The 25,021-nt window shown below is 44.2% G+C and overlaps 1 protein-coding gene across 23 annotated transcripts in view; it reads right to left on the reverse strand.

Annotated features, from left to right (window-relative positions):
- The window catches only part of SGCE (sarcoglycan epsilon), a 113,248-nt gene extending 89,350 nt beyond the window's left edge, over positions 1-23,898 (reverse strand). For 9 of the 23 annotated variants that reach the window (XR_005594285.1, XM_039525546.1, XM_039525549.1 and 6 more), the window contains exon 1: positions 1,045-1,154. Coding sequence is in view for 10 of the 23 variants with exons in the window: in XM_039525546.1 (XP_039381480.1) it covers positions 1,045-1,120 (76 nt within the window). In the remaining 13 variants the exon portion in view is untranslated. Of the gene's footprint in view, positions 1-1,044; positions 1,174-6,934; positions 7,029-19,840; positions 19,877-23,814 lie in introns of those variants that run through there. The other 14 variants (XM_039525552.1, XM_039525558.1, XM_039525556.1 and 11 more) reach the window with 13 other exon arrangements.
- Between the last annotated feature and the right edge of the window lie 1,123 nt (positions 23,899-25,021).

The raw sequence follows: 25,021 nt of genomic DNA on the forward strand, positions 1-25,021 counted from the left end.
TGCAGAAGGGAGCAGAATAAAAGTTTCCTATACAATCTTAATTCTGGCACTCTAACTTCTGAGTGGTTGACACTGCTGTTACTATAATATTCTTAAGTCTTTCTTGTATGTAATTATTTGCACAATGCGAGAAACATGCATGTTGCTTCAGACAGAGCTAGGAGAAATGTCTGCAAATCCTATGAGGTCATGAGAGGTGAGGGAAAACATAATCTTTGTAGCCTTCAGTAAAACCAGATATGTGCTCACTACCTGAATTGAGTAGAGGGATCTCTTTTAAATGACTATGCCATCGGATTCTCTTCATGCATCACATCTCTTGTTCTTGACTGATGACCTACAGCCTGTTAATCTATTGAGCCATGCATACCATAGTCATTACTGTGGCATGAGGGGTACCTCGCTCCCATGTACGTTATATGTAAAGTGAGGACTACTCCTAATATGGGCATGTTTCTCCGGGTGTAGCTAAGCAGTGGTTGGGATGGGGAGGGGCTAACCAGCAATATATTACATGGAAGGTGGCCATCACATCACATCACCGCTAGCATTCCGGTAGATTTGTATAGCGTCAGGCTGCTGTTTTATAGCGTCAGCACAAGCCTAGGGGAGGGGGCAGTGTCAATCCTACAGAGGCTGCCTGGGCGATGCACCGACACCGGGGCTCTGAGACTGGCTTTGCTGCAGAGACTCCTGTTTACCGTAATGAGCTGATAGTCGCAGTGGCTAGGGCCACGGGACGCTGCTGGGGACCGAAAGGGGCGCGGGGGGGAGTGATAAGGCTCCCATCGCTGCGGCTGCTGGAGGGCAAGGCAGGGTTAGAGGGGCCGAAGCAGCTGGCGGGGAGGGGACTATGGGCGCCGCTACTTGAAGGGAAGGTGGGAGGTTTAAAAGAGGAGCTGCTGCTGCTGCTGGGGGGCCGCAGGGAACAAAGCGGCCTCGAGGGGCCCGCAGCCGGGGGTTCAGGGGTGGCCGGCGAGGGGCTCAGGGGGGTACAACGGGGCCGCGCCTGTTCGATGTAGTGAAGGAGCCGCTGCGACCAACCTGTCAGCAGGAGGGTGGTGAGGGCGCCCCCGCTCCGCCTGCTCTGCGGCCGGGGCCCCGGCGTACAGCGCTGCATGGCTCCTCGCTCCTCCAGCCGCCGCCGCCGCTGCTGCTGCATCCTCCGCCCGCCCGCTCCGTGCCGCCGCCTGACACCAGCCAGCGGCATCCCCCCGCCCCTAGTGACGGTCTCCAAGCAGCGCCGGGCGGCCGCCACCGCGGGGCATGCTGGGAGGAGCCGGGCTCCCCTCAGGCTGGGAACGAGCCTATGCGCGCCCCTGAACCGCCAGGGCGCGCGCAGGCCGAGCTCGCGATGTGTGTGGGGAGGCCTCTCAGGGAATTGGGGGAGGGGCAGAAAGAGCCCTAGAGGAGCCTGGTGGGGAGCCCCCTGCCCCCGTTTAAGTCACAAGTGCCCCCGGCCACGCAGGCTCTGGCCTATACTTAACCCTGAGGTGGAGCCTGAACTTACTCCTTCCATACACTGCTGCACTGGCACAGAGTGAGCCGGGTTTGCCTTGGCCTGCAGCCACTCCATGCCACTGCAGCAGGGTGCAGATGGATTGGGAACCTGGCTGGGTTCAGCTTAGGGTAGCTAGGTGTCTGGTTTTCCAGTCGAAAAGGGACCCTGGCGGCTCCGGTCAGCACTGCCGACCTGGCCATTAAAAGTCCTGTTGGTGACACAGGCAGGCTCCATACCTGGCTTTGCCTGGCTCCTGGGAAGCTGCCAGTTTCTTCTTCTAGCATCTAGGTTGAGGGACAGCTACTAACCCTTCTTTCTGCAACCCTCCTCGCCCCAAGAACCCGCACCGAATGACTATCTTCCCAAAATAAAAGCCACTTACTGGGCACCTCTGCTGTTTGTTCTTCCCCAAGCACCATCCGCTGCGACTGGCTACCTTCCTCCTGGCTTGAAAACAGCTCCTGGCTGCATGCATCTAGGGATGCCGGGCCACCCTCTGGCTCTGGGCTCCCCTCCTCCTCACCACCCTTGCTCTCACTTTCCTTCTCCTGCCTTGTTATACTCTGGGCTCTTAAGTGTCCATGGTGCTCTTCGGAATAGAGGTGGGGTCACCCCCAAGTATCACGTCCAGCTCTTTGTAGAAACGGCAGGTCGTGGAGGCAGCACCGGCGCAGCTTTGTGTGGGGCAGCTCCCGCGCTTTGTGGTAGGCATTCCACAGCTCCTGCACTGCACTGCGTCCTGGTCATGGCCCCTTTCCATTATGGCCCTTGATATCTGCCCGTAGATATCATAATTCCTACAGCTGGAGAGCAGCTGGGACTGGACAGCTTCCTCCCCCCAAACACTGATGAGGTCCAGCACCTCACCATTGCTCCATACTGGGAATTGCCTGGCACGTGGAGGCATGGTCACCTGGAAAGATGCATTTAGAGCACGCCACACCTTGCTGAGCAAACAGGAAGGGGAATTTCAAAATTCCTAGAGAATTTAAAGGGGGGGGATATGATGATTGGTCACCTGAGGGCAGAGCAGTGGAGTTCAAAGTGATGACCAGAGTGGCTAGAACAGGCATTGTGGGACAATTCATGGAGGCCGATCAGAGTGCATTAATAGACGAGGGGATCCACACTGGCACTGTGGCACTCCAGCTGGGGTGTAGCAAGCTTTTTGCTTCTCGTGGAGATGGATTACCAGGGGCACTCCAGCTGCAGAGTCCGGGCACTCTACGTGCCTTCCCAGTGTGGACGCCTCAGGAGTTAGGGCACCCGGGGCTGATTTAATGCATTCTAACTTGCAAGTGTAACCAAGGCCATAGTCATGGTTCAATTACTCCCCTTCCCTTTCCTGAAAGTTGCCAGGGCTGGATTTAGGGGCAGGCGACCGCCTGGGATGCTGGACTGAGGTGGGTGTGCTGGGCTCAGGGTGCTGTTTTTATTGTTAGTGACAAATGGGAATATAGAATGTTTTGAAGTAACATGTTTCAGGTATTCCATATGTGGATTACTTTTTCACTAACCACCTAGAATGTTTTGTAGAATCTCGTGGAACCTTCCAGTCTTTCGGAGAACTACATTTTCCTTGAATCTCATAGAATGTTGTCAGCCATGCCCCTGTGGGTATATAAGGGGCAGGGTGTCGCCAATCAGTCAGTGAGATGTAAGAATGAACTGAACTGAAGTGAGAGCCCAGCTGCAATATTGCTAACCTTGTTTTATTGTGTAATTGTGAAAGTGTACTTGTGTTTTAAAACTTGAAGAATGTAAGTAGCGACTAACAAAAGACATATTTAATGAGATGCCAGGGATATCTATCGAACACTTATCTATGCAACAGTATAAAAGAAATACTGTTACTTCTTTTGCTATGCTTAACACATAATGTTTAATGACTTTTTAAGGGTACGTCCACACTACCCGCCGGATCTATCAGGGATCGATTTATCGCATCTCTTCTAGACACGATAAATCGATCCCCGAATGCTCTGCTGTCGACTCCGGAACTCCACCAGGGTGAGAGGCGGAAGCGGAGTCGACGGGGTAGCTGTGGCCATCTATCCCGCGCCATGAGGACGGAAGGTAAGTCGATCTAAGATACATCGACTTCAGCTATGCTATTCTCGTAGCTGAAGTTGCGTATCTTAGATCGAGCCTCACCCCCAGTGTAGACCAGGCCTAAGACTGAAGAACATACATTTTCCTCTCCCTAATACTGTCTGTTTTCACCCATAGAAAATAAAAGATGCCCCTGAAGAAGCCTTCAGGAGGTCAGTACAGTAAGCAAAAAGCTCAATTGCAATCTAGTTTGCAGCAAGGTGTAAGGGGACTATTGTCCCCTTACTAAAACTCAGTGGGTGTGTTTTGGTTGGCTAGTTCTCAGTACCAGAAGAAAGGGGAAGGGTCGATGGGAAATCAGGACCCTGAGACTGACAGTCCCCCGGGGCAATGGGGAGAGGCCAGTGCTCCAGGTCAGCCTGATTGATAGGATGGGCAGGCTAATCAAGGAGTCAGGAGGCCAGGGGTGTCCTGTCCTCCATGTGAGCTGGAATTGCCTGGGTCAGACAGAGTGGGGCCGAGCTAAGAAGAGAGCAGGGGCCCAAGCTAAGCTGCTGGGAGCAGAGCTGCAGCCCCAAAGCCAGAGCACAGCCCAGAGAGAGCAGACCTGCCCTGGGAGCAGAGCTGCAGCAACCAGAGCCAGAGGGGCCAAAAAAGCAGCCCAGGGAGCTGGAGGCAGAGCAGCAGCAGCAGCCGTGCTGAGGCAGAGTGGAGCAGTCCGGAGCCAGGTGCAGTGAGCAGCTGGGGAAAGCAAGGGGGACCCTGGGCAGTGGGCCCAGCACAGGGAGACGCCTCAGCCAAGAGGCTCTGCCGGCTAGACTTGGAGAGGGATTGTAACCCTGACAGGGTGGGGGCGATGCTGGGAAGAAGGGTCCTGCCACCCAGAGCTTGAGAGTTTGTGGCCATCGCCAGAGCAAGTGTCCGACCCACAGCATCCCTGCAGCCAGAGGCGGCTCTAGCCATTTCACCGCCCCAAGCACGGCAGCACGCAGCGAGGGGCGGTTGCTGGTCCCGCAACTCCGGTGGACCTCCCGCAGACGTGCCTGCGGAGGGTCCGCTGGTCCCGCGGCTCCGGCTGCGGATGCTCCACCGAAGCCGCGGGACCAGCGGACCCTCCGCAGGCACGTCTGCGGGAGGTCCACCGGAGCCGCCTGCCGCCCTCCCGGTGACCGGCAGAGTGCCCCCCACGGTGTGCCGTCCCAAGCACGCGCTTGGCGTGCTGGGGCCTGGAGCCGCCCCTGCCTGCAGCACAGCCAGGGCCTGAGAAGGAGGCCTGGGACCTACAAGAAACAGACTGTGAACTGCCCTTACATTCCAGAGACACTGTTTGTGATGTTCTCTGCCACAGAGCCTGGTGATGTGTTTCCTTCAGTCTTTCCCATTTTTCCTTATTCCTTTTTAAACTAATTGTTAATTAAATAAACTGTAATGCTTTAAATCGTATGTAATGATCAGTGGGTCAGGAAAGCATCCAGTGCAGAGAGAATATCCCAGAGTGGGGACACACTAGTCCCTGATCTAGATGACCACAGCAAGGTTGGGGGTCAAGCCCCGCAAGAATCCTGGGCCCAGCCTTGTTGGGGTTACAAGGACTCTGCCAGACAGAAGAGTGCAAGGGGAGTCCTCAAGGGCAGGGAGGCCTCTGGGTAAAGGAAGTGGGAGCGAGGACTCAGATCCTTCTGCTAGCCCATTTCACCGGGGTAGTGCAGAAGGCAGGAAAGTTCCCCACAATAGCAGGACCATTCCCCCACTTACACTTATATTCCAGAGATGCTGGTTGTGATGTCTCTGTGCCACAGAGCAGGGTTGTGTGTTTCCTTTAATCTTTCCCATTTTTTTCCTTATTTTTTTAAATTGATTGCTGTTGAATTAATTGTATTTGCTTTCAACTGAATGTAATGGTTAGTGGGTCAGGAAAGCATCTAGTGCACAGAGAGCAGTCCGGAGTGGGGACCCCTAGCTCCTGCCCTAAGTGACCACAACAAGGTTGGGGGTCGAGCCCCCCAGGAATCCTGGCCTCAGCCTTGTTGGGGTTATGAGGACTCTGCCACACAGGAGAGTGGAAGGGGAGCCCTTGAGGTCAGGCAGGCCTCTGGGTAAAGGAAGTGGGAGCAAGGACTCAGATCCTTTCACTAGCCCATTTCACCGGGGTAGTGTATAAGCCAGGAAGGTTCCCCACAATAGCGGGATCATTCCACCGCATACAAAGAGGCAAATTTGATGGGAAAATATCTGAAACAGAACAACATAGACCCCGCTTTTGGCAGTAGCAATTGTCCCAGTGCTGAAGAAATTGAGGAGGGAAGCATAAAAATGGTAGAAGTCCTATTACTAAGGAATTAGCAGATTTATCTGACGATAAGGAATGGAAATGTGAGAAAAGTGATGGAGAATCGTCTAATTTTCCTGGTGATGTAAAGGAGAGTGACGATAACATAGTTATACCTGCCTCTGGAAATTTCCATTACATGTGTCTGACGAAGTGGGTATTCACCCACGAAAGCTTATGCTCCAATACATCTGTTAGTCTTTAAGGTGCCACAGGACTCGTTGCTTGATAAAGAAGAATGCAGCTCACATGAAAAGGAGAGTAATGACAAAGAAAAATCTGGTTTACATGAAAAGGAGAGAAAAGATAAAGAAGAATCAGCCCTGCATGATGACAGAAACCGCAGTGAGAAAAACTGTACACTACAAATCAATACCTCAGATCCTGCTTTATGTCCAGCCATCCTAAACTCTGCCAATATTGATTGTACAATTTTGAATGGGCCAGGCAAAAATTGAGGATATGACGTTTCCAGTAAATTAGTAGAAGTGACACTTCTAAAAGTCACATTGTGAAAGGGTGCTCGAGAATGGTGAGAAACTGAATCGGCGTTGGCTAGCTTACTCAAAATCAACTGACAAAGTGTTCTGTTTTTGTTGCAAATTATTTGACAAAAATGCCAAATTGTTGCTTGCACATTCATGGTACAATTACTAGCATAATTTAGCTGATGCTCTGAAGCAACATGAAAGGTCATCCAGCTATTACGGCCTACTCCAAATGGATGGAGGTGGAGTCCAAGATCAAGCTGAATAAAGGAATATGTGCAGAAAACCAGCGCATTATAAATGTACACCCAGCATTGGAGGTACATGCTCGAGCATCTGATCTCTTTCTGGGGCTTGTCAGATAAGTTGTTCATTGATATAACAGTAATTTGCTTGGTTTGGTAGAGCTCCTTGGGAAATATGACAATGTCCTGCATTATTACCCCCAAAAGTAGACTTTAAGCACTCCGCAATGGCCTGCCTACCCCAATAATTCAATCTATTAGTTTATTTAATTTGGTAGGTAAAAGGGGCTGCCCTGTCCTATAGGGTTTAGTTTCTGACCTTTGGAGGACTCCCAGAACAGACTCGCTCTGTTGACCCTTGGAAGAACACAGGTACAGCCTTCCTCTCAAAGGATTGCCACTCAGGCATTATTCTTGGAAAACAAAAATATTCTTTATTTAACACAGTATTTCCTAATGAATCTAAAACATAATAATAATATTAAAACACAGCAAATCTAAAACATAAAGCCATACATTTTCTTAAAGGCATAAAATTGTATTAGCACAGATGCACATTAACGTACCGAACCCAAAATTGCAATATCCTACAATTGGAAAATAGCTTTAAGTGGTTACATTGTATATGTGATGGCCAGTCACACATAGGATGCTGACAGCAAGTTTTTAAACATTAAAGACTATACATATAACAACGAAACATACATACACAATCATCCAGCTTTATTATCTCAGACACACCCATTCATTCAGTTTATTATTGAAATCACCATGCTTACTTCTCCTGTAGTTTTCTCTCCCTCTGAAAAAGTTCCTTCTGATCTGTCTCTTTTGCTGCCTGCCAGTGATTCTGTTCTTTCTTTTTTAGTGATTTTGCTCTTTCGCATTGGCACCTTTTCACTTGCTTGCAGATTCCAACAAATTCTCACCGACGCAGACACAAGCTGACTAAAGCCTGTCAGCTCTCTATCTTATACACAGCTTTTGGCCTATTCTGATTAGCTGATAATTATATGTATTGGAGAAATAATTAATCATCTTCAAGGTCTTTACCTGTCAATCAAAGCTGGGGCCTGAGAAGCTGGACTTGATTGAAGACCTGTATCTTGCCTGCCTGACCACGCCCTTCAGGTTTTGGAGCAACCTTTATCTCACCTCAGCCTACCTACTTGCTATTGGCCAAATTGTTCCCAGACCTCCATTTTGAATTTCTCTGAATGTGACTGCTTGCGACTGCCATCTTGTTATTGCTAGTCATAACCACCCAAAAATATCTTTAATAATTATTAAACTTCTATAATTATAAACAACTATCCATATTTAAGTATACGCTAACACTATGATTCACTGTCACCACTCTATTTTTTATTATTTTTGTAACCCTTCTGTCAGGTGGAGCTGGCAGCAACCAGGGCCAAGTTCAATATCTAGGGATTCCTTTTCAACAATACAACACAGAACCAGCACGAGCCCCCATCCAGTAACCTGGGAAAATTACACACCACCTCTGGGCACCGATGAGAGGCAATACTTCCCCACTCACAAGCACAGAGTCTGAGTATAGAAAAGAATCTTTTAATGAAAGGAGAGAAGTCACCCAACATTAATTAGGGAAAATGCTGCATGCAGGAATCATAAACATAAAACTGTGAGCAAGACACCCATCCTACAGTGCGTGGGTCAGAGTGTTCTGCCTGATGTTCTTGAGTTCTACAACCAAAAGTTCCTTTACTGTGCCCTTTTCTGCTCCCTCACCACACCCCACTCACAGTTGTTGTCCTGGGTCAGTGAGGACCCAGGGTTCAGAAGTACATCTGTGTGAGTTCACTTCCCACCCAGGAAAGAAGTCTCTGGGCTTGCTCCACCATCTGAGCACTTGTCCTGGTTGGCCACCCCACCAGCTGCTGTTCCTCACTGCCTGGCTGTCCTGCCAGCTGCTATTCTTCACTGCTTCCCACTGGCTGACTGCTCACCACTTTCACCAGCCACTCCCTTGCCACTTTCACTGGCCGCTCCTGCTGGTCACCTTCTGCTGCCACCTGCCTCTCTGCTGTAATCTCTGTAGGTCAGTCCCTTTGTGATTGTCAGCTCTTAGTGATTTTTAGCTCTCAGCAGGCTGGGCAGAAACATGTCCCACCAGAAGTGATTTCAGCACTTAAAATAACTAAAGGCTCCTAATGACACCTATTTAGCTCTGTCTTTGAACAGTGGGGAGGAACAGGTTAAAGCAGACTGGAGACCTTCAGGGACGGTCCATACCTCCTGGCTGAGACACCTGTCCTCACCCCTCTCTGCTTTCACAGGGGTCTGGCATTTGAGCCCCTGGCTTAACAAGAACAAGGTCCTTTCAGCTGAGGGTGACCTCATTTGAGACAGGTTAAGCACAGTTCTGCTCCCCTTTACTCAGACAGTAAAGACAACAACATTGGTAACAACATTTCACTACCCCTGCATTCAGTTCAAAAAGTGATTTGTTACCCAACACCAGCCAAAGTTGATCACCTGGAGCTACACAGCTCCTGTCTGCTAGATACCTATGCACAGCAGATGTGTTCATGTAAATACAGTTTGCTCCTGAAGTCTCTCCCCCTCCCCAACTAGCTGTCAGGGGAGAGTTCATTCAGACCCTGTTTACATCTTAAGTTTAATTCTGATCTCCTCTTGCTTCAGCTAGCACTGGCAGCACAGCACTCTTAGTGCTGTATTTCTTACACAGAACAGAGCTGCTGAAAAATCTCTTGTATCAATGTGTGTACCTATGTCAAGTAGTTCGCAAGGAAGCTATGGACCATTACTGCAGCAAAACAATTCAAAACAAATTGATTGACCTTATGGCAAGGAAGGTGCTTGAAGACATATTGATGCGACTTGGCAAAGTGAAGTACTAGGCCGCAGTATTGCTGCACTCCCAACATTAGTCACAGTAAGAAGATGTCATTTACAGTAAGATTTGTTGATGACAAGGATGGCTGTATCCAAGTAAAGGAACAGTTTGTTTCCAATCTGTGAATGACTCTACTGGAAACGGCCTAACAGAACTGTTAATGAACGTTTTGAATGAGAATAAAACAAAGCTTCAGGACTGCCACAGCCAAGGCTAGAACAACAGCATGAACGTGAAGGGGAGAAACAGTGGTGTCCAGGAAAAGATCTTTGTGCTGAATCCAAGAGCTTTCTTTGTGCCTTTTGACTGCCATTCCCTCAATCTGGTTGTGTTAGATGCAGTGTCATCTTTAGACTCAGTACAGATGCTCCCTGGATTACGCAAACGTGACTTATGCAAATCTGCACTTACGGAAAAAGTTTCGTAAGCTAGAAATAGGAGGGGTTTTTTTGAGGGGGTGTGTGTTTTTTTGCATAATGGTCGGGTATATGTTTCCGACTTATGCAAAATTCAAGTTACGCAAGGCGTTACAGAGCTTGCGTAAGTCGGGGAGCATTTGTATCTCTCTTCAGAGTTCTGCAAAAGATATGCATCCTGTTTTCAGTATCAACTATCAGGTGGAAGATCCACACAGATAGTGTTACAAATCTGACCATGAAGCTGCTAAGTGACAGCATAAGGCCAGTGAGATACCAAACAACTGAGGCTTATGATGCCTGATGGAACTGGCACAGTTGAATAAAGCCAATGCCGGTGTGACGTTGCAGTCTATATGATTTTATAAAAATATGCTAATGAGTTAATATAATGTAACTCAAATATGCTTCATGCAAAAGGTCTCTTATAAAGTATCATTACAAAGCTTACAATCTACTGAGTGTGGTCATCCTATTTGTATAAATGTATCACTCTTGTATCTGAAACTAGAAATATGAAATATAGCTCTGGGGGCCTATGGTAATTATGCAAAATGTGGGCCATTAATGGTGGTTTGGAATTTTGATGGCTCTCATCAACCAGGACAATTGACTGTGGATGGCTCTGTCTGCAGGCAAGCCTTCCTGTAAGTCAGGCTGGGAGGGTTTGGGGTCTTACAGTGACATGTGATCATGTCACCTGAACTGGAATCCATCTTTAACCTAGTGCTTTTCCATTGAGAAGGGGGTCGGGGGGAACCCAGAGGGACAAACGATTCCCGCCTTATGCAAAAGATATATAAATGGGTGGAACAGAACAAAGTGGAGGGCCATCATGAAGAATCTCCTACCTACCACCTGAGCTGGAACAAGAGCTGTACCAGGGGAAAGAATTGTGCCCAGGCCTGGAAGGTGTCTAATCTGAGGAAAAAACTTACTGAAGCATCTCTGATGGTGAGATTATTTGTATTCAGGTTGATTAGACTTAGATTTGCATGTTTTATTTTATTTTGCTTGGTGACTTACTTTGTTCTGTCTGTTACTACCTGGAACCACTTAAATCCTACTTTCTGTATTTAATAAAATCACTTTTTACTTATTAATTAACCCAGAGTATGTGTGGGCAAACGGCTGTGCATATCTCTCTATCAGTGTTATAGAGGGCGAACAATTTATGAGTTTACCCTGTATAAGCTTTATACAGGGTAAAATGGATTTATTTGGGTTTAGACCCCACTGGGAGTTGGGCATCTGAGTGTTAAATACAAAAACACTTCTGTAAGCTGCTTTCAGGTAAGCCTACAGCTGTGAGGGGACATGATTCAGACCTAGGTCTGGGTTTGCAGCAGGCTAGCGAGTCTGGCTCAAACCAGGCAGGGCACTGAAGTCCTAAGCTGACAGGGTAGGAAAGCAGGGGCAGAAGTAGTCTTGGCACATCGGATGGCGGCTCCCAGGGGGATTTCTGTGATCCAGCCCGTCACATCCAGAATTCAACACGAGGGGCAAAGCCTGTCAAACCAAATCACTGACTTCAAATTTCTGGTCTCAGTTGTGATTTGGCATGATATTTTGTTCCCAGTAAACATTGTAAGCAAAGCATTACAAACATAGTTAATAGACATCATGACCACTACTACTTTGATGAGAAGCTGCCTTGATTTCATTGTGGCCTAGAGAGACAGTAGATTTGAAGATGCTATCATTGCTGCCAAAGAAATGGTGGAAAACTTAGGAGTTGAGCCTGTCTTCAAGGAAACTCATATTAATCGGAAGAAGAGACACTTTGGTTACGAAGGCAGAGATGAGGTAATGGGAAGCTCAGAAATAAAATTCAAGAGGAGTTTTTTTGCTTGCTCATTAACACTGCTCGAGTGTCCATCGAAGAAAGGTTTGGACAAATGAAGCACCACAAAAGATCTGGTGGGTTTTGTATGACCTTAGTAAGCTGCTGGTGGACAGGAAAACACTCTTGAACAATTGTACAGACCTTCACTGGACGGTGACACATGGGGAATGTTTGGACGTCAATGATAAAGACCTCTATGTCGAAGGACAACATCTGTCACATTTTGCCACACGGGAAGCACGCTCCACTCCAAGTTTGCCATTCATTCATGATGCAGAACTGAAGGACACTTTCCATAATGTGTGGATAGCTTTGAGGAGTCTGCCCACGATGCTGGTCACAATCACGAATGGTGAGAGCAGCTTTTTGAAGCTCAGGCTCATTAAAACCTATCTTCAATTGACAACGGCCAATGAGAGACTGGCATTGCTTGTTATTTTATCGCTTGAAAATGCCATTGGCCAGTCTTTGAATCTCTCTGATGCTTTGCTTCATTTCACAAGGACAAAGGCGAGAAAAGCGACCTTTTGAACTAAAAGACTAGGGTTAAAGTTCTAAGGCTGTCACCTACTGTAGCTCTATTTAGTACTGCTCCACCCAGTGTTGGTGCACAGTTCAATTTCTTCATGTTAGTACATTTCAGTTATTCTTAAAATTTTAAAGTTTCTATAAGATAAAAGGAAATTAATTTTTTTATTTGCTTATATATGGCATGAATAAATACAGATTTACAGATCCGAGCATGCAAATTTATCTTCTTATATGACAGGGATAAATCAAGGATGCAAATCATGCATCAAAGTTGTGAAATGGGTTACAAATGCAATAAAAATTAGGAATTCAAAAGTTTAAAAAATGGAGGGAGGTGCCGAAGACGCTCCTTGCCTGGGGTGCCATTTGGTCCTGGGCCAGCCTTGCCAATTTCTCCCAGTGGGGGACAACATTTTAGCAGCCTCTGCGCTGCCCTAAGCACTGGTGCTGCAAAATCAGCCAGCCCATTCCACAAGACGTATGCACACACAAAACTAATAATAATAAAGGAAGGAGTGAAGAGTCCTTGCTTCCATCCCCATATGTATCTGTGTATCTAGCCCTATAAATTTATTTTATTCTGTGTTTAGGGTGGAATTATCAAAAGTGCACAGTGTTGTCATAACTGGTCCCATTCATATCAGCGGCAATATTTTACTATTGACTTGAATAGTTATGCCAATCCAGCACTTTTGAAAATTCTACTCTTATTTATTAAGTTTGTAAAATGAAGTTGTCCTCTACTGGTTTAAACCATTTGAAAGTCACTGAAATCTCTTGGCAACCTTTTGAAATACTTGGTAACAATGTTTCCGACCTGGTAAAAAAATATCGTCTACTGTTGTGTTATCTTGTACAACTTTATCTTCTTAATTTGTTGTAAAACTGCAGCTTGAACTGCTTTACTTTCTTTGGGGAATCGTTTGTAACAGTGTAGTACAATTCAGAAATCTCAAACATCACATCACCCATATGAATTGGCAACATAAGAATGCACAATTTCAGTGTTTTGCTTTGACACTGTAAGGCTTCAAACTTCTCAGTAAGCAGGATCTTCGATCAGAACAAGCTCATTTTGATTCAGTCTTTAGCTTGTCAGCTCTACTCAGTAAATGCAATGTCATTCCAGAAGGTACTTATTTTGCAGATTCTAACGTGGGCAATTCACATGGACATGACAGGGCTCCAAGGCAATGCTGAGGCTCTGTTTACTTGTCATCTGCATTATTTTTAAGGCAATCTAAAGGTTCAACACAAATAACATGAAGACCCAATATTTTATCATATCTGGCTCACTGCCTAGACTACTAAAAATGAATTCAAGGTTGTTGTGGTTTATCAGAAAATTGCATGTGCTAGCAAACTGTGCATGTGTATACATTATTTTTCAGAAGACAAAAATATTGAAATGGTAGTTGACATACATTTTAATGATGGACTTATTAGATAGAGAATATGAGCAGAACTTGTCATAAATTCAATACTGGTCATTTTTACAACAACTGTAGATCTATTATCAGTATCTGACAGAGTCATGTTTGCATAGAGAAAAGGTTTTTTGTTCAATAACTGGACTCCCATAGTGTCAGGAAGCATGGGGTAAAGTCAAATGATGTCATCAATCCTGTCTGCACTCATAAAATAAGACTATGGAGTTCTTCCCCCTTGACATAGAGTCATAGACAATCTTGGTGGTAATTGTCAGGACTAGGATTAAAATCTTTTTGTTTCCTCCATATAATCTGATGGTGTTGATGATCTAACCTTTTGACTGTATGTTCTACAATCTAACTATAGTTTTCTGTTTGTAAAATTTATTTTTATTAAAGGATGCAGAGACTCAGCCTGTATTTTAAAGAAAACTTGATTTCTACAACTTTTGGTCATTAAGTTTTGTTGGGTTTTCTAAACTCTGCTTCTCTGGACTTTAATCCTCCAGTATGGGGGAGTCAGCATTGCCCCTGTAGTACCTACAAGCCAGATTTCAAAAGGTATTTAGGCCATAAAATGCAGATCAATACCTAGTGAGATTTACAGAGCATTTCTTTGCATCTAAATCTAGATCCATACCCTTTGTTCTTACCCGACATTAGTCAAGGCAATATTGTAAGAAGTCATGCCTTTCCAATTGTCAGCTGGTCACTCCTATCTTGTCATGGGATGACAAACAACAGAAGGAGTAAAGAAAAACACTTTACTGAAGGAGTAAAGAAAAACACTTAGTTCTGAATTAGGATGACTAATATTCTCTATATCATTCGTCACTCTTTTTATTTATCTTGGGACTTTATTGTGTATTACTGAAAATGCACTTTCAGCCCCTTATGCTGACCACTGCTGTGATCAATATGTAGTCGTGCTGCCAATTAAAGCAACTTCAGTTGCAGAACAAATGTATATAATGGGCCTTACATAAGTGGGTGCTATACATATTGTTACTCCTGATTGGGACGCTTGCCAATTCTGCTTATTGTATACCAGGGAGGGTGAATTGATGATATCTTGTGTGATGCCACTGGAAGCTAATGTCCTCTATTCATAGAAGAGCGCAGTGTGAGCAGAAAAGTGAAAGCTTTCCTATGCCGCCCAATCAGTAACCTCAACCTTGATCTGAATGGACTGCTCTCTAGATAGAAAAGGTTAGTCACCATGCCCATTCAAACCTTGTCCTCCCTGTTAAAAGCCAAGGTTGCCAACTGTGATTTGATGGTAGCTTTTCAGATATGGCCATATCCACAACAAGAACTGAATTGAACCACAGACTCATTTTACACAAGCAATCACATGGCAACACTTTCTCTCCCTTAACCATTGTGTCTAGAGTCAAACCTGCATCTAGAAATGAGAGACTCCTGTCACTTTTCCCACCCCACCTGAGCTAGCAAGTGTATAGATTTTGGGTGAAACTGTTTAATATTCATGCTTCTGTAGTTTAGCTGACACCGGTATACAAGTGTCCAATGTGGAATTGCCACTCTGGACACAGTTCCAGTGGGAGATCTTTTCCTTCTAAGCACTTTACCTCAAGCAGTTTTCTAGCCCTGCTGTTACACAACCTCTTGCTGACAGTCAGAAATGCACTTCTTTTATGTCTCTTTTTGTTAATGCTCTAGATACAACATATAACAGGCTATTGATCCAGAAGGGTACAGAGGTGTGCAACACCAGTACTTTAGTGTTGGGACAGAAAAAGGAATTGCTATAAACAAGTGGTGCTTATGGGATTTGGCTATGGTCTAGAGGTAGCTCCGTGGATTCCTTTAGAAAGAACTGAGTTCAGTTCTCAAACACTGCCAAGAAGGAATAAAAATACTCTTGAACTAGAATAGATGCATGGGGGGTTGTTTTGTTTTTTGTTTTTTAATTTGTTTGGGGGTTTTTTTGTTAGTGCCAAAACCACAACAATCTTGGTTGTCCTAGGGCTAATAGTTTAAAATTAAGATGACTTATAGAATTTATTCTACGGCCATGTTTGAAAAGTTACTCTCTTCTCTAGGCCCACTATCATGGATCTTTGATGCATGAGATCTAATCTAATAAATCTGTTTGTGTCTTCACTACACTTGAGACTGAAGTCAAACTTTTCAACCATAGATGCCTATTGAATACTCTGGGAACTACAGGCATTCAGCAGCTCTGAAGGTCAGCTCACTCTTACTTTAGGATCCTAACTTTGAGGCATCCATCATGGGTTGGTCTCCACTATGAGGAGATCAATGCTACTGCAATCAATGCAGCAGGGATCAATTTAGCGGGTCTAGTGAAGACCCGCTAAATCAATGGCAGAGTGATCTCTGATCGACCCTGCTTCTCCAGCTCTCCAAGAACAGTAAGGAAAGTCGACCAGAGAGCATCTCCTGTCAACTCAGCACAGTTAAGACTCTGGAGTTAGTCGACCTAACCTACATTGACTCCAGCTATGTTATTCACGTAGCTGGAGTAGCATAACTTAGGTCGACTTACCCCGGTAGTGAAGACAAGCTGCATGTTTGAAAAGATTTTTGTATCTGTGTATGGTTCCAAGGAAAGTTGCAACCCCTGTGATAGTGTGTTTTATTATATATGATTGTAAAATAGAATTACCATCACCCTTGTTACACATTACCGTTTTATTTAATAAAAGTCTAGAGCAGCTTGCAATAAAACTTTCATTACACTCCCAGGACTTCCTCTGCCCCTTGAGCTTCACTGCTAACTGCTGACATTCAAAACTTCTCAGCTTATCAATGTGATAAATCATAAGTGCAGTACTTTTTAGTGCTAATCCTGTACACTCTACCCTAATTAACTGCATCTTATCTGTGCAGCAGTGCTATATAAAAGCATATTAATTTTTTGGGCAAATTTCTCTTTTAAAAATAGTTTGTCAGCATATGTTAAAACAGCTTTAATTTTACTAGTAAAATGCAATGAAGGGGACATATTAAGCACTCACTTAATAGTATTTATTACAAGGAAGAAATCAGTTGAAACTATCTAACAAATTTTAATTTTAGAAACACAGATTATTATTGAGTCCTCTTGAGCTGATTTAGTCCACATATCTCTGTTTTTATGTAATTTGACATGGAGAAGTAGAGCACAAAAGCTTGAGTTATGTAATGTAGCATTTTTCTCTAGAATTTGGCATCTGTCTTGGAAAACTTATCATGTGGTCAGGAAAAGGACGCTGTATATATCCAAAGATGGAAGTGGTGTAAACAAGCACTTAAAAAAATTCTTGGAAAAAAAATTAACACACTGTAAGTTAAAATGGCCCACAGGCAACTTTAATTTGCTGAGCCAGCACTTATGTAGCCAATCACCCTACATCTCAGTTACACTGGCTGTATTACAGAGGTCAGTTTCAGATGGCTGAACTATTTTTGAACAGTTTCGGCAGTGTTTCAGATACAAACATTAGCTCTTCTTTTCTAACTTTTTTTTTCTTTCAAAAGCTTGGCTCATGTGGCCAACACAGGAAAACCCTTTCTCTCTATCTGTGTATGGGTTTCCCTCCCTGGGGGCATCTCAGGGCAACAATGAATTTCTGGATATTATTCCACAGATCTTCTCTTTTGTGAGGGACTTCCCTTTCAAGACCGTTGGTATCATAAAACAACTAAGTACTGTAGTGATTTCTCTGGCAGCTGTGTCTTAAGGTATGATAGTCAATTCTCGATCAACCCACCTCCTTTGCAGTGAGAATGCAGGCTAATCAAACTTGGTGATGTTAGTCGTCCAGCCCCATTCCATTATTTCACCTCGGCTGTACTTTCTTGTTTAACTCCTCCCTTCTTCTGCATTTCATTTTTACCCCATGTTTGCCTGCTCCATTTTTCCTGCACTTCCATAGCACTGAACAGAGATGCCATCCAAGATATTCTCCTCCCATTTTGTCAGTTTGCCAGAAGCTGCCACCAGCCTTCTAGTAAAGCTGTGGTGTGATATCAGTAAGGCAAATAACTTGGGGACATGTACCCAAAATGACATTTTTATGCTTAGTGGACAGGAAACAAAAGGAGGTAGAGAAGTCAATCAGGTGGGCTACAAATCACTTTGTGGTTTGTAGACTGAATTCCTTAGTAACATTCCCATTAAAAGTTCTTGCTGCCAAATACTGTTTGTTTTCACCCTCAGAGCTGCCTGCATTTACATAAAGTACTGTTCTCATGTCACTGCCACAGACAGCAGCTCCATGCTATGAGAGACAGAGAGCAAGTCCTGCAAATGAATTCATACAGCAGCCCAGTTTATTGCATTGTTAAACATCATGGGATATCCCACCAGAAATCCATCCCAGAACACCGTCTAGTACAGCACCACTCTGGACACAGTTGCATGGGTAGTGCTTTGCAGTGAGGAAGCTTCACCTGTGCAAAACTACCCCAGGCTAGGTTAGCCCGGGCTAGCTCTGCAGTGAAGACCTACTCCTAAACATTGAGAGAAGCTGCAGGTAAATTGAACTCTGGTTTCTTATGATACACCAGAACTCCAAACTACAGGGCCACTACCCAGTCTAAGTTCAAATTTCTCTATTTTACATCTTGGAAAAGTAGCTGTTCAGAGGTATCTGATGGTTTCAGCCACTTGTTGACTTTCTTAAAATGTAGAACAGATTTTTTTTTTTTCAAAATGATTCATTGCCAGGATATCACTTTTTCTGATTTGTCATGTATGTTGTGAATTATACAAGATAATTCCCATACCCACAATTGAATTCTACATTCAGATATACCACAAAGCAAAATCTATTTCACAGGCTGACCTATGACTATTCACTTGGAATTTTTTTTTAAAGAATACTGTGCAGCCAAATCACATCCAGATGCACAAGAATGAAATATCTAAAGACCAGGGAAGTCTGATTGTATCATCCATTCATTATTTTGTCAGATTTTGTTGTCTTCTCTCCTGTGTTATATTTTTACTGCTAAAGCAACACATAAAACTCTACATGCCTTTCCTCAGTGGAACCCTATGCTTTTTAGAAACTACAAGGGTGAGTGGTTCTTCTTTATCACTGAAAAGCAGCCATTTCTGGGGAGGAATTTAGATGCTATTCTTTGTCAACAACTTTATATTATACTAGCAGTGCAATCAGTTAAAATAGAATATGAACATTTGTCATGTGAATTGTGCTTGCCTTTTTTTATAGCATGTTAATGAAGAGCAGCCCAATGCTAGCCTCTTCTACTAAATTTTGCTCAATATCTTCCCCAATCAAAGGCTGCCTTTGTGTAGGGGGTGGGTGGAATGAACATGGGTTTCCTGTAATTTTCAAAAGATGCTTTGGTGCTTGCTGAAACGGTGTTTGATGGTGATGAGCTGACCTCATTTTTAAAGAGTTTTCAAAGCAGTGTTTCCTGTTTTTGTTTTTTTAAATGCTCACATTGTTGCTCCAGGGGAGCCAGACTGGATCCATCTAACTCACCTCAACATGCCCCTGACTGATATATCAGATAGGATATAGGCACAGAAATACTTATTTTAAGATGTGAGTTTTGCAGATCTATAACTCTTACTGGACAAATAGATCCTCTTTTTAAATAGCATTTGTGTGAGTTTCTGTTTTGTTTTTTTAATTTTTGTCTTGAAAGGATTTCTGTATTGCTACCAATATACTGTCTACTGCAGTTAGCATCAACCACCCTGTAGTTGAAAAATAAAACAGAAATAATAAACACAGGGCTATAGCTGGATGGGAGCTGCTTGCACATAGAAGCGAAAGCAGCAAGTTTAAAATAAGAAAGGAACTGGCTACAGTCCTCTTCCCCACACTCTTTCTATTTGGAAAAAAAAAAGATTATCAATATGTTAAACTGATTATCTCTACTGTCGGTGGTGCATTTTCTGTTATCAAAGTTGCTGTCTGCGACAATTGATCTTGGAGATGGAAAAATCATTTGGCAGGTACTCCAAAGGTTGTAACTGATTTTTTAAAAATTAAAACAAAAAGAAACAGGGAAACTTACAAAACCAATCAAATGTTTAGCTTCCTTGCACAAAATAGAATCAAACGTGAAATAAGAGAATAATTATAGAATTAAAGTTGGATAACATTCATACTTGCGTCACTGTGCATAGAACATTGTCTCCACTGTCTGATGTTCTTTTCCCCCGTGGGAGTACTAAAGGAATAGCAATATGTTCTGAATTATTGGTTCATTTTCTGTCTTCTCAGTAATGTATGCATTGTATTATGCTCAATGTCTCATAAAAACTACAGTTATAAAAAAACAAGGTACTGTTCTTCTGCTTCCCCTTCTAGTTAATGACAAACCTTGCAGTAACCACCAGATGCAGTATTGTGTTGCAGTATTTCAAACTGTAATTTCCAGATATAGTGAGACACAGTAACTTCCCAGCCCTTAGTTCTATGGAAACATATCAATTGTTCAGAGAAATGGTGATTATCTACGCCTTTATTGTTCCCTCACATAGAGAATCCTGCACAGCACACCTTCCAGTAAAGGATGAGAGGAAAGCATTTTTTTCCCCACCAATTGGCTGTTTTGGCATGTGGGTTTCAATTGGCAATAGGGACCTATTTATCTCAAGAATTCATCTCAGGCAGAAGGTGAAGAAGGCTCAGTGAAAAAGGCATGTTGGTGGCTCCAAACCTTTCAATTCCCTCAAGCCTTTTTTTGGGAGAGGCGGAAGAATGCAAAACAGTGGGTCCTTCCCCTCCTCTCTCTACTCCTCACTCTGATGGAGTCCCTTCTTACAGAGACAAAGTCTTGAGATTTACTGTTGACAGTTGAAAGCCCCCGCCCCAAAGGAGCCTGATCCTGATCCTGATCCTGGGTGGGTGGGTGGGAGGGAATGCTTCCCCGCATCCTGGCTTCTTTCTTTTTTAAAAAAATTTAAATTCACAGCTAATCTCTACACTTCAGTCTTCCTCAATAGCTGCTGCTGGGCAACCATGTTCCTCCAGCAGGGAAAGGCAGAAAGTGGACTTTGCATACTGCAGGGATAGGGATTAGCCTGGAGGGTGAAATTCATCCCTGGGCAGAAGTTCTGCCTGAGGCCTAAGCACCATTCAAGTCTCACTGCAGCTTTCAAAATAGGTCTAAAGGGGACTTGTTTTAGGACTAATGTTGGACTTCTGCAACTGGGTGAATTTTTCCCTTTTACATTAAAGAGGCAGAAGATGAGGGCACCCTGAGCAAGGGTAAGGGCTAGAGTGAACACACACAGAATGTGGGTGGGTGGACCAGAGATACAGGAGGCGGTACCATGTGGAAGCCATGCTGGGCGTGGGGGTTTGGGGGACTACAGCATCTAACATTTTAAAGTTCCAGAGTTCTCTCACTGTAAGAATTCAGTTGCAGGAAAATCTGACCACACTGCTTTCACACAACCAAATAATAATTATGTAGGACCTTTGTTGATTGAACTATAAAAGTTGTGCTGTAGTCATGCTCCTACCCCGAGGAGTTTGCTTTGTAATTTTAATACCACAAAGGGTATGTCTACACTGCACTGTAAGCCCTGGGTTAGTTGAACTCGAGTTAGCAGACCCTGGGTTTGTTAACCTATGGCTTGAGCATCTACATTCATTTGTAACTGCAAGTTAGGAATTCTTGAACCCTGGGTCCTAACCTGGAGCTCCAGCATCTACACTGCTTTATAATGGGCCCGAGTCTAACCACCCATATTCCAGACTTCCTAGCACCGTTCCAAAATGTGTCCGCTCTAACCCTTTGTTTGTGGTGCGGTGTGGATAAAATAGACTAGCCACCGAACGGGACAGTCCAGAGGACAAAGTAAGTTGGCCTGTGAGATTGTGGGATACTTCTGGAGGACTCCCAGAGCATGAGTCCAGTGGGGCTGTGTCTAGGCTGGAAAGTAATAGGGCTTGAATTCTGGGTCCCAGCTTGACTTACGCTTGGACCCTTCACTCCCATGCTGGGCGAGGAGGTTTGGGGGACTACAGCATCTAAAATTTTAAAGTCCCAGAGTGCTCTCTGGGTTAATGTAATCTGTGTGTAAACAGAAGGAGAGTTATGCTTGAGCCTGAGTTTGAACCCTGGTCTTACACAGCAGTGTAGACATAAAGGGAAAATGTCCAGTGCCTATGGCAATAAAATAATGGAATTGCAGTGCTGGTAGGTGAGGAACATGCTTTGAGGGTTAATTTAGTTGGTTTGTTTTTCATCCTTCCTCCACTGTATTGTCTCCCTCCACAGATGTGAAAATAAACGTATTTTCTATGAGGGGAAGGTTATGGTGTTTAGGCCTTGCAGAAGCATGGGATGTTTATATTTTTAATTTTATTTTAAAGGCTATTGAAGAGGGAAATGTACACTGAGTCAGGATATACTGGGTCAGGGGAAGTGTTCCAGCCACAGGAGAAAACGGCTTGGAGAGGAAAATGGGAGGATGCTAAGGGGGCAGCTCTCTGTGGGTAGAGCTAAGAGAACAAGGCGGGGAATAAAAGGCATGAGAGTAGAGAAGATCAAGTATTGCAGGTTTTTGAAGATTAGGACAAGAATTCTACATCCTGTGTAGAAAGTGAGATGAAGGCAGTGAAGGAATCTGAGGAAGAGCAGGCAATAGTTGGAGCATTAGGTGAGGCTGATGGGTGTTTGCAGCTGCAGTCTGGATGGGCTGAAGGAAGGGATGAGGTGAGGTACCATAACCAGTTACCTTGCACTTTGTTGTTATTTTTAAATACAACAAGCACTCAACATAAAAAATTACTACTTTCTTTCCCTAAGAGTTAGTGTATTTCTTATGTAATATGTCACTGCTATTTTTTTTGTGCAGAATCATAACATCCTGTGGAAAATAAAATATCACCAGCCTCTAATTATTTCTGTGTTTAGCCAATTACAGGCAGTCAAAGAAAAAAAAGTATCTATACAGTTATGTATAGTTCTGCAGATGACAGTTCTATTTATCTTATTAATAAAGAGCTTTTTGTAACAGAAAGAAAACAAATGCTGGCAGTAAAATAATGATATGCCTCCAACAGAATGTTCTGGAAGCACAGGGAAAGGTAATGCCTGGAGAGGTTTAAATAAAAAGTTACAGCTTTCCAATCAGAGAACCCACAAACTCTAAAAACAATATTATAAAGCATAGCTGGGGGAGTCTATTTGCCATGGACAACTACAATATATATTGGTCCTGCAAGACCTAGGAATTATGCTACATATTCTTGGGTACAAGCTACTTGTATCTTATCTATATCTATTTACAGGAATATACAGAGAGCAATCAAATATTGCCAAGTACCTTTACCATGCATTTGGGTGTAAGAGGCCCCAATTTGAGTCTGTCTTTCAGTTTTGTGCTTGCTCCCCAGTCCAGTAGAGCTGTATTGAAGAGAGAATAGGTTGATCCCTACAATGTTCCATCTAATCTCAGTTTATATGCTGCTCTTGTCACTGTGTGTCAGGGCACTTGTTGATTTCGTGGTGGTGCTCTGCCTATCTACAGGTTGGTGTTTTAGTGTACTACCATAGCACCTTCAGGCCTCACCTGAGATTGAGGACCCATTGTACGAGGCACTGTACAAATGAAAAACTGTTCCTGTCCTGAAGAGTTTACAGTCTATTAGGGTATGTCTATACTGCAATGTAAGCCTGGGATCAGTATCCTGCATCAGAAGCTCTGGGGAGCTGTAGGGAGGCAGTAATCCATCTGGATGCTGAAGCAGCACCCTGTTGATTTTCTCCCATTAATTTTGATCCAATCCCAGGAGATAATAGCTGCAAACTTTTCTCTTTCTAGGAACTCCAGATTTCAGGGACAGGCATATTTTCCAGGCTCACCTCTGGGCTCTTCAGCCCACTCCACTCATACATGTGCTGCTCAGCCACCAGAAGTTTGAAAAACTCTGTGCCTTTTCATTGGCAGCTTGGAATAAAATGCCCTTTTGCCGTTCAGAAATCTCTAGAATGTGTTATGTTCTCCAGAATGTGGAATGTGTGAAAGGATAGAGAAAGCTTAGGTAATAAGTCATGCGTCCCCTCCAAAAAAGGCCCAGTTGGTCTGCAATTTTCAAACAAAAATCAAAAGTAAATGTTACTTACCACAGTTTGAGCACTCTTTTCACTGTGATTAACTCAGTTGTGTCCATGGAGCTTCTGGGAACTGAAGCATTCTCTCAGAAGATATTGAAGCTGTTTTACAAAGTATCACTTTTTTGGCCTTGAGATTCCACAAGGCAGTTTTGCCCACAGATGCAAGGAACCTATTTTGATGTTGTGAAACAATAATGCCCTGTCTGAGATCTACTATTAACCCCTTCCACCTCTGTTTAGCCTTCCATCTCAGCAGTGTGGGCACACTCCAGCAGATCCCTGGGATTCAGAACTTTCACAGACTGGTCCAAGCGGATGCATTTCAGTGATGACTTTATGGTGGACATTCTGGGCAGGCCAACAAGCAGGAGCAATACCAAAGGGAGAAGGATTCACAGCAAATGGAAAGGCACAGACAGGCTGCCAAGCTAGAGGACAGAATTGCAGCATGGGAGAGAAGGCTTGCAGTGCAGTTTCTGGAGTAGGAACATCGGCTGAGGGAGAAAGATAGAGTGCAGCAGAAAGACCTGTTTGAGAGGCTACTTACCGGGAACATAATTCCATCATTGGGCGTCTTATCTAGCTGGATGGGGCAAATCTACCCTGATGCAGTCCTCCACCACCTTGCAGGCCTCCACCCCCTGTGCAATGGTGCCAAATGCATGCTAAATCTGAAAGGATAGGGAAATGGGGGCCAAGGAACACACAACATTTGGGGATTGATTTGTTGGCATTACTTTCACTGTTGGTACTGTTCAATGTTTGGTATATGCACTTTGTTTTATTAATGGTTTTAGCACTGGTTTATTACTGGTGGTTTTGGTGTGCTAATCACAGCTGACCCTGGGCTTACGTTGCAGTATATGCATGACATGACAGACATAAGGTGGGAGGGGAAACGGAGGCAGCGACTGATGAAGTGACTAGACTTGCCCAAGGTTACATAATAAGTCAGTGGCAGTGCTCAGAATAGAACACCAGTCTTCTGACTCCACTCTGGTGCCCTATCCACTAAACAATACTGCCTCCCAGAAAACTCTGCACTAAAACAGTTCTCTGCTACAGTGGGGCATGTATAGAAAAGCCACTGCCTTCAGTAATGGCAAGTTTGGGCCCACTATCTTCTCTGAAATTTAAGATGCAGTATTTTTGTTGTAGGATAGTTCACTAACAGCTTAGTTTTAAAACAACAAACTTAATTAAGGCACAAGAAGAT

This window comes from Mauremys reevesii, linkage group 2 (genome assembly GCF_016161935.1).
Source record: "Mauremys reevesii isolate NIE-2019 linkage group 2, ASM1616193v1, whole genome shotgun sequence".
Lineage (NCBI taxonomy): Eukaryota > Metazoa > Chordata > Testudines > Geoemydidae > Mauremys > Mauremys reevesii.